A 10,492-nucleotide genomic window follows, 5' to 3' on the forward strand; every position below is an offset into this window, starting at 1 on the left:
ACAAAATGTCAAATATTCTGTAAGAACACAAGATAGTCTGCACAAACTGGTGACTGATTTATCTCTGGCATTCATTTGCAGATGGTTTATTGAACAACAGAACAGCACATCCAATAAAATGCAAAGCCACGTGGGCTGTGGGCAGCAGTATTTTTAAATGTATTTGGTACATGTGTTAGCTTGCTGTAGCCTAATATACTACATCTGTTGTTGAACCATTTGAGCATTGTTAATTGCATTAAATCATGCAGTTCAGGAAAACCAAAATAAGAGTGGGAGATTTCCCACATGAGCAGAGCATTGAGTGAATGGTCTGAGTTTTCGCAGATTTGGGTGTGTGTACAGTAGCTAACATGTGCAGGTGTCCCACATCACCAGCTGAGGCTTCACTCAGTCAGCTGAGAGTAACAGGACAGCAGACAGAAAGAAATCAGGGATATCAGGGCCTGAGGGGAAATGTCTGTTCACATGGTTTAAATCTGGCTTCAAAATGTACTCCTACATTTCTAGCATTTTTTTTTAGTTCACCCCACATTTGATGATAAAAGAATGGCAATGCAACTTGAAAAATCTCTTTTTGATTGCATATTCACCAGACATGGCTCTGAAGATTGTCCTTTTTATTTCTAAATTCCTTTTAAAAATAGAGACTTTGGGGTTCCTCCACTATATTTAAAATGTGGATGCACAGCATGAGTTCCTACCTACAGCGAAAACAATAGTCTGTAATTTAAAAGATAATCTAAAATCTATAATTGCAATTTCCTACGCAGACTGAAAAAATAAATAGGTATTTCTAGAAAATCTACTACGAATGAAACAGTGTGTTTGATTTCAGAGGAACTTGTGATCAAAGAGTGTTGTACGTCATCTGGTGGTAGAAGATATATATTGTTTTCAAAACTTACATTATAAAATATGCACGCGCACGCGCACACACACGTATTGCCACGCTTTGAAACAATCAAAAACATGACTTGTTATTGTTATTGCCCTCTTTGATATTACATTTGTGGAGGGATTCAAGCGGATTCACTGGCTGTACGTTGAAATAGTGGATTTAAATACAAATCGGAACCATCAGTGGGTGACAGACTCCACCCGGATGTATTTTGCAGTAACACACCTCCAAAATGGCTTCCAAACATGAACCGGTGTATCAAATATTCTCTTTCCAGGACTGTAAATGCTCTCCCGACCCGATTTATGAAGTCCCCGCCCAGAGTCTGACCCCCACACCGGCCCCCATAGTGATCGATAACGGCTCCTTCCAGACCCGGGCCGGCTGGGCGGTGGAGGAGCTTGAGTCTCCGAGGCTGCTCTTCAAGTCGGTGACGGCGCGCAGCAGGGGGGCGGCCCGCAGCGAGACCCAGATCGGTAACGACATCCCGAACCTGGAGCCACTGCGGTGGCTGCTGAAAAGCCAGTTCGACCGAAATGTGGTGGTCAACTTCGAGATCCAGGAGCTCATGTTCGACCATGTGTTTACTCACCTGGGGCTTGGCTCTGAGGTTAGTGCTGCACGGTGACTGGTGGGACTGACCCCGGGGAGTTGTTTATGGTCGGGGTTTCGAAAGACGTTCACTCTGGGTCGAGCTGGGTCTTCTTCCGCAGTTTAACACACTTGGCGGAAAGTTTCTTCACGTCCGGGCCCGCAGTTTTAACGACATTTTCATTTTAGGGTCCGCGACCATCAATAATATTGTTTCAATGACACAAAACAAAAAAACACAATACTTTCGTGCTAATTAGCTCAAATTAATTATGTTGGAAATATATGACATGTGTTTAATTGATAAAAAACATTGATTAACAAAATAGACATAGCTCTTTTTTATTGGATTTGAATTCTTTTTCCATTTCAAATTTATATTCTTAGGAAAATTCATACATACTAACATGATTAGACAATTCTTTAACATTAAAAAGGAGGATGCAGGCTTTTTTGGGTTTATCAAGTTAACACATCAATCTCTATGCTTTTGTAGGGGAGTGTGACACAACCCATTGTGCTGACAGAGGCGCCATGCAACCCGCTGCACTGCCGGCAGATGATGTCAGAGTTGCTGTTTGAGTGTTACCAAGTCCCGTACGTCTCCTATGGAGTGGACAGTCTGTACAGCTTCTACCACAATAACACCAAAATAAGCCTCCAGCCACCTCACACTGGCATCGTTCTATCCTCCGGATACCACTGTTCACACATCCTGCCGGTCATTAATGGCAGGTGAGGAAGCCTTTTTATAGAGAGTCTTCTGTGTTCTGTTTGTGGTTTTTAGAGTTAATTTGATATATTCTTACTAGCTTTATGATTTTCCTGTCTGTCCTTTGTCCCACACCTTGTAAAAGATTCTAATCATGCATCAAATCATTTTACACCATGTTTTTAAAGTTTTTACATGGTTTTGTTGCAAGGTTTGATGCAGTGAACTGTAAGCGTGTGAACGTGGCTGGGAGTCAGTCAGCGTCCTACCTGCAGCGCCTCCTCCAGCTGAAATATCCCGGTCACCTCGCCGCCGTCACCCTGAGCCGTGTGGAGGAATTGCTGCATGAACACAGTTACATTGCTGCGGATTATCATGAAGGTATGGTATCCTTTATATTTTAATTGTTTGTACTTTTCCAGGATATTCTTATTTACATTTAAAGTCTCTCTTTCTTTTTTTTTTTACGATTCCTCGCCAAGATTGCAGCATAATATCTTCACATAAAAGCACAAACAACAGACCTAAAACATAACATTACAAAGCAAAAGCAAAAATAAACATAAGACATTTCACCTAAATAAGAGCAAATTGCATCCATCTGAATTAGCGGTGTTCAGTAACAGGACAACAATCTACTACCCTAAAATCACTTTATAGCTCACACCAGGATATGGTAGCAACACAAAGTGTGCGGTCACTAGATATCATAAATAAGGAGGTTGTTAGTGTAATGTTATTATAAGGAAGAGAAGCTACGTTTCTCATACAACTGCAGTGATATGGGCGAAAACTTCAATTATAGGCAAATGGTACCCAGTGGTGGCTGGTGGATTTTTTTATTGGTAGGGCTGTGCCACATGCAATCAATTCAAGCAAACATCCCAGTATGACTTAATGCAAAAAAAACCCAGGACTTTTCAGTGTTAATTTAACAGTCTTACATTTTAATGCCTCTATAAACAATTTAAGCATGTGAGACTGAGGACTATGTACAACAACTTAAAAACAATGGCATTAGCAATACTCTACAGTTTATTTGTAGAGGAATTTTGCTGTTCTCTCCTTCTGTGTGGCAAACCTCTCAATGACCTTCTTATTAAATTCAGGAACGTCCCTGACAAGTTTCTTCTCCATGGAGAGCATAGCCAGAGCATTGAGGTGATCCTGTGTCATGTTGTTTCTCAGGAAGGTCTTGATCCTCTTTAAAGTAGAGAAGCACCTCTCAGATTCAGCTGTTGTCATGGGTGTGGGGATGAGGATCCTGAGAAGACTGACAGTCTCTGTGAAAGTGGTCTGAAGGTTGTTCTCCATGAGAAACTAGTACAGAGACACTGCACCACTGCAAGCATTGAACTCACTGTTATCATAGATGAGGGACAGTTCCGTTTTGAACTTGGCCTTGTTCAACATGGAGTACGTCTGCACTGTCGTTTCAAGTGCTGCTTCAGGGAACTTCACACTGTGTTGTGAGAACATCTCTCCATGCAACAGTGTTGTGCTGATGAGGTGCTGGGTGAAGGAGAACCGCTCCTTGGCGTGCATCAGGATGGTATCACAAACTGTATCTGTAAAAGATATATCATTATCTAAAATTGCAATAAAGCTGTGAAAGTGATGCTGAACAAATGCCTATTTCCAAGTCCAAGTATATGACTACTAAGGTTTTAACAGCACTACTCCTAAGTGTACTTCACAGCATGTTTCCATGTCCTGATCTTTAACTCTCTATTGGTTTCCACAAGAAAGCAAGGTTTAGAGTGGCATTTCAATAAATAAACCACATATGTTCTGTTACATGTGAGGATGCCTTATCCTTTTTGTAACTGCTCTGACAAACCTGGAATCTACAAAAATAGTAAACAAAAATATGAATGCCAACATACAGTATACATTGCAGACTGCCTGCTGCATCATTCGACCGTTGTGGCAATATGCTATCCTGTGTGCAGTGTCGGTTTAGGTTTTATTTTGGCTACATACAAAACCATCACTGAAAAATATTCTAGGGCAAACACTGCCAGATCACAGTTTACCTCTGTAGCCAGCCTCTGTTGTTCTCCTGCTACCAGCGTCCGCCGTCTCTTGATGGGCTCCTGCCGCTGGTCAGTAGCACTCAGAGAGGAAATGGAGGCCCTGGTCCAAAAGAGAAAGTTTAGGTTGCTAACTTGCCATCAAACTTATTAATGTGCAATATACTCATTGTTGTTTAAAGTTTATGTATATAATTAACTTTAAACCATTTATTTTTTACTTTTGTCAGTTTAAAAAAAAGAACTTATTTATATAACATTCATTGAGCCAGATGCAATGTAATTTCATTCTGCTGTGCACTTGTCCTGTGTATAGTATGAATAACAACTAGGTCTAAATTAACCTTGAATCAATAAGAACTATGCCTCCTCTAGAAATTGACCTGGTGGACACCTGAATAAGCCTGTTATTACAAACCTTGTTTATTAACTACTTTACCTACATTATTATCCAAATCTGAGAGTCTCTTTCCTTTTCAAATGCTAAAACAAATATAAATGTGATGTGATACATGATATTCATTCACTTTGATGACATGGCACATTTAGACTGTTGGAAGTGAGGAACTGATTTTTTCTAAAAGCTTTGTCAGCCAAAATATAGTTATTTACGTGATTGTTTGCATGCTGTCTGTGAACTTTTGCACCACAAAACTTGACACAATCGATTATTCTGCCTAAAATATGCTGTTATCCACCTCCTCATTGTGTTTCCTCACCGCAATCCTGTGGCCGTCGTCCAGCTGCATAGCAATGTTCGCTGTGCCTAGAATTGTCCATGTGTGCCCTGGTGTTCTCATGCTTCCTCACTTTCTCAGACAGGTGCTTCATATCCCTCACTCCAGTTGTTGTCCATGCTACATCTGTCCCCCTCGATGTTTTAAAAATCAAGCAAGGAAAGCAAAATAAGGCATTAGCATGACTGCATCCCGCTAGCCAAGCCTTTCTTGTGTATCAGCTACGAGAGAAGCCTCGCATATACGGCTTCCCTTTATCACTAGCCTGCTGCTGTTTGATGAAAATATCAGGTTGATCTGGGCCCAGCTCTTTCACCTGAAGTTTGTCCGCCAAACTTCTTCTCGCGTTGGGTTGAGTCTTGGGGTAGTGCTGACGCTCACCATTGTTGTTGTAGTTAAAATGGTGCCTGCAGTGACTGGTCCTGTCCTTCAGGACCCTCTTTATACATTCATGGCCTGGGGCTATTCTGAAACAGCCCCTCCGGAAGAAGTTTTGATTATGCTGATTCGCTACATTTTATGACAGACGTTCATATCTTGAATCAGCAATTGGCTAACCTGCTACAGAGACCCACCTCCGTGGGGCGATTTCTCTTTAGCCCCAGCACAGTTTTTCAGTCATACAGTGTACTAGGGAAAGCATATATGTTACCCAAATTATTTCTAAATCATATTTTACAAATATTTCTGGGTGCATTACATATTTTAAACACACACATATTGACAATTTATATAATCAATTATTTTTATTTTTATTATTAATAATAATAACGTTTGTGCGTGTGGTTTAGGGAGGGCGGCACCCCATCGCTCCCTATGGGCCAGCCGCCACTGATGGTACCACAGCATGGTACACTAAACATGCATGTACAAAGCATGCGTACAGTACAAACAACTTTTTTAAATAGTTGAATATTTAATAGTTGTATGTACCACCTAAATCCCTACCAGAATGAAGGAATACAGATGGTTGCAAACACTTTCTTCCTTTTCTTTTTAAATTTACATTCCATTCCCTCCTTTGTTTCGTTCTCCCCAGAGCTGGAAAAGTGGCGCAGTCCAGAGTTTTATGAGCGGGAGGTTCACCGGATGCAGCTTCCCTTCTCGGGGAAGGTGCCAGGAGGTTGTGTGAGCGTGGAGGAGCGGCACGAGAGACGAGCTCAGCAGCTTCGACGGCTTCAGGAGATCAACGCTCGACGCCGGGAGGAGAAGCTCCTGCAGGACCAGGAGAGGCTGGATAGACTTATAGGCGTACAGGCAAGAGGCCTAGAATCACATAATAAAACACTCACTGTACACTAGGACAAATATTAGTAGCTTTAACAGATTTTTTGATTTAATGTTGGTTGTTCAGGAACTGCTGGAAGACGGCCTGTTGGATCACTTCCATAAGAGCCTGGTAGAGCTTAACATGGACTCTGCAGAAGAGCTGCAGTCATACATCAACAAACTGCAGGTGGCTGTGGAGCAGGGCAGACACAAACTGCTGCACAGCGATGGAGCAGAGGGAAAGACAGAGGTGGGTCATATACAGTGGGGCAAAAAAGTATTTAGTCAGCCACCAATTGTGCAAGTTCTCCCATTTAAAAAGATGAGAGATGCCTGTAATTTTTATCATAGGTACACTTCAACTATGAGAGACAGAATGAGAAAAGAAAATCCAGGAAATCACATTGTAGGATTTTTAATGAATTAATTGGTAAATTCCTCGGTAAAATAAGTATTTGGTCACCTACAAACAAGCAAGATTTCTGGCTCTCACAGACCTGTAACTTCTTCTTTAAGAGGCTCCTCTGTCCTCCACTCGTTACCTGTATTAATGGCACCTTTTTGAACTCGTTATCAGTATAAAAGACACCTGTCCACAACCTCAAACAGTCATACTCCAAACTCTACTATGGCCAAGACCAAAGAGCTGTCAAAGGAGACCAGAGACACAATTGTAGACCTGCACCAGGCTGGGAAAACTGAATCTGCAATAGGTAAGCAGCTTGGTGTGAAGAAATCAACTGTGGGAGCAATTATTAGAAAATGGAAGACATACAAGACCACTGCTAATCTCCCTCGATCTGGGGCTCCACGGAAGATCTCACCCCGTGGGGTCAAAATGATCACAAGAACGGTGAGCAAAAATCCCAGAACCACACGGGGGGACCTAGTGAATGACCTGCAGAGAGCTGGGACCAAAGTAACAGAGGCTACCATCAGTAACACACTACGCCGCCAGGGACTTAAATCCTGCAGTTCCAGACGTGTCCCCCTGCTTAAGCCAGTACATGTCCAGGCCCGTCTGAAGTTTGCTAGAGGGCATTTGGATGATCCAGAAGAGGATTGGGAGAATGTCATATGGTCAGATGAAACCAAAATAGAACTTTTTGGTAAAAACTCAACTCGTCGTGTTTGGAGGAGAAAGAATGCAGAGTTGCATCCAAAGAACACCATACCTACTGTGAAGCATGGGGGTGGAAACATCATGCTTTGGGGCTGTTTTTCTGCAAAGGGACCAGGACGACTGATCCGTGTAAAGGAAAGAATGAATGGGGCCATGTATCGTGAGATTTTGAGTGAAAACCTCCTTCCATCAGCAAGGGCACTGAAGATGAAGCGTGGCTGGGTCTTTCAGCATGACAGTGATCCCAAACACACTGCCAGGGCAACGAAGGAGTGGCTTCGTAAGAAGCATTTCAAGGTCCTGGAGTGGCCTAGCCAGTCTCCAGATCTCAACCCCATAGTAAATCTTTGGAGGGAGTTGAAAGTCTGTGTTGCCCAGCGACAGCCCCAAAACATCACTGCTTTAGAGGAGATCTGCATGGAGCAATGGGCCAAAATACCAGCAACAGTGTGTGAAAACCTTGTGAAGACTTACAGAAAACGTTTGACCTCTGTCATTGCCAACAAAGGGTATATAACAAAGTATTGAGATGAACTTTTGTTATTGACCAAATACTTATTTTCCACAATAATTTGAAAATTAATTCATTAAATATCCTACAATGTGATTTTCTGGATTTTATTTTCTCATTCTGTCTCTCATAGTTGAGGTATACCTATGATAAAAATTACAGGCCTCTCTCATCTTTTTAAATGGGAGAACTTGCACAATTGGTGGCTGACTAAATACTTTTTTGCCCCACTGTATACAGTTTATATAAATATACAGTATGTACTTGTCTACAGGTTAGATATGGAAATGCTTTAGCTAACAATAAAATGATTTCCAAGAGGACAAACAACACTCTATTGTCCACAAAAGTAATCAGAATACTTTAATTATCTCGGAAGATATTGGGTTTCATATTGGTTGTTCATTTTTGAGAATAAAATAAAAGAATAAATAATGAAAGAATAATCACCGCAGCAGATCAGTTTAGTAGCCACAGAGCTAAGATCACATTCAAAGGTAATAATAATGAATTGTCTGCATGTCATCACTGTGAATGTGCTGCAGCTAATATGAACCCTGAGGCTGTTCTCTTGCTCTCTGCCAGGTGTCTGAGCTGGAGCCCACGATAGATGAGGGAGACGGCGTGGCACTGATGGACCCTGACTTCCCTGAGGAGACGCTGCCAGAAAAACCTGCTCATGTGGTTCAGGTAGTGGAACAGAGACACTGCATTAGACAGAGATTTAGGTCCTCATTAATGCTGTGCAGGAACTGGTCTGCCACTTTACTGGGTGACAGAAAATTTGTCCTGTCTTTGGCTTTTGTGTCAAGGCAGTAAGGAAGCACACTTTAGCTCAGAAGTTGAACTTTTGCTCTCGTCTCCAGCCCGTGTTCAACATGGCAGAGTACCACCAGCTGTTTGTAGGGACGGAGCGCCTGCGATGTCCAGAGATCCTCTTCCAGCCCTCACCGACAGGAGAGGAGCAGATGGGACTTATGGAGACACTGCAGTATGTCCTGGCCAGGTAATCATACAGAATGATAGATGCATGCAACAACAAAACACACACGTACAATTACAATACGGTGCTTATGAACACATAGCCATATGCTAATTAAATCCTACAGACACAACCAACATAGTCTTTCTTTTAATATTTGATTTGATCACACTGTATTTTTGGTCACTCTTTTTAGAATATTAAACACATTTTTTCTCATAGGAACTAAAGTTATGTTTTTATTAGAAAATGACATGCGAAACTGATGTCATATTGTCTTACAGGTACACTCCAGAGCAGCAGGATGCGCTGGTGAGCAATGTGTTTCTGACAGGAGGGAACATGCTGTACCCTGGGATGAAGGAGAGGGTGGAGAGAGAGCTGCTGGCTATGAGGCCCTTCCAGTCGCACTTCAAGGTATAAGGTCCCTTTTAAAAACCCACATCTTTTGGACTGGGATTTTATTGTTGTGTTTGTTTGCACAGAACATAACCTATCCACAAAGTACCTTAATTAAAAAGTAGAGTTAAAAGTAGAGTTAGAGAAACAATCATCTAGCTTAAATTTCCCAAGGCCGTTCTGCCAAAATACTCTGGATGTTATTTTGCTGTAATAATCAGGGACATAAATTCAGTGGAATAATACCAAAGTTAGTGGATCAAAAGGTGGAAAATAAACACCCTCTTTGTTAATGCATCTGAACTGTGACTGACTCTTTTCCAGGTAACAATGGCGTCGCAGCCGGCCCTGGACTCCTGGTACGGGGCGAGAGACTGGGCGTTGGAGCATCCAGCTGGAGGCGAGGGCTGGATCAGCAGGCAGGACTACGAGGAGAAAGGAGGCGAGTACCTCAGCGAGCACTGTGCTTCCAACCCCTTTATTCCCATGAAACTCGTCAAACCACTTCCTGCTCGCCCCGCCGAGCCTTCGGTTACCATGCCGACATCAACTGGACCTACTGCTGCTGTCACCACAGTTACGCCTGCCCTGCCTGCCTCCTGTTCTGCTGTTGCTGCTGATGTTTCTATGGTTGCCTCCTAAACTGACATCTTTCCTTTATCACAACTCAATGAAATTCAAAGAATTCCGAAAGTAATTTTTAAATGAGGTGAAGTGTTTTGTGTTCATGTGAACCCACTTTCATTCATCTGACTTGTCTTCTTTGGCCGTTTGTGACCTCTAATGTTTCCCAGCATGCCTTTCAACATCCCACAACAAGCAGGTATGAACTTGATGTACAGTATACATACAAAGGAAAAAAGCACAAGGGTCTTTTTTTGTTGTGAAAGATTTGTGTTTTTCATTTAGGATTCCAATATGTGATCCCGAAGATTATTGTAAATGCAAGTATTATCTCAATACTTTGAGTACCAAGAAAAGTCCCATTTCTTTATTAAGCCGTCTGTTCACAATATTCCTTTATCTGCCTGTTATCTCTGACTTGTGTAACTTCCTGACTGAGTTAGCTTTGTTTTGTTTTCATAATGCTTGGCAACATCATATTCATATTGAATGGTCATTAAATTAATGATCTTAAAAAGGACGATGGTTATATTTTGTATGTGTAAATAGATTTTGTTTTTGTATGTTTGAAAAAATATATTTTCACCAATGCAAACATCGGTTGACTTTT

At 41.8% G+C, this 10,492-nt stretch overlaps 1 protein-coding gene across 1 annotated transcript; it reads left to right on the top strand.

Moving 5' to 3' along the window:
• Positions 1-1,116: 1,116 nt before the first annotated feature.
• On the top strand, positions 1,117-10,492 carry actr5 (actin related protein 5). Its single transcript, XM_063900449.1, has 9 exons — positions 1,117-1,511; positions 1,989-2,227; positions 2,416-2,585; positions 6,014-6,231; positions 6,329-6,493; positions 8,463-8,567; positions 8,744-8,883; positions 9,144-9,276; positions 9,583-10,492. Exons 1-9 carry the CDS (start codon positions 1,134-1,136, stop codon positions 9,898-9,900), a joined length of 1,866 nt encoding a protein of 621 aa, XP_063756519.1. The 5' UTR covers positions 1,117-1,133; the 3' UTR covers positions 9,901-10,492.

Source organism: Eleginops maclovinus, chromosome 1 (assembly GCF_036324505.1).
Source record: "Eleginops maclovinus isolate JMC-PN-2008 ecotype Puerto Natales chromosome 1, JC_Emac_rtc_rv5, whole genome shotgun sequence".
Taxonomy (NCBI): Eukaryota; Metazoa; Chordata; class Actinopteri; order Perciformes; family Eleginopidae; genus Eleginops; species Eleginops maclovinus.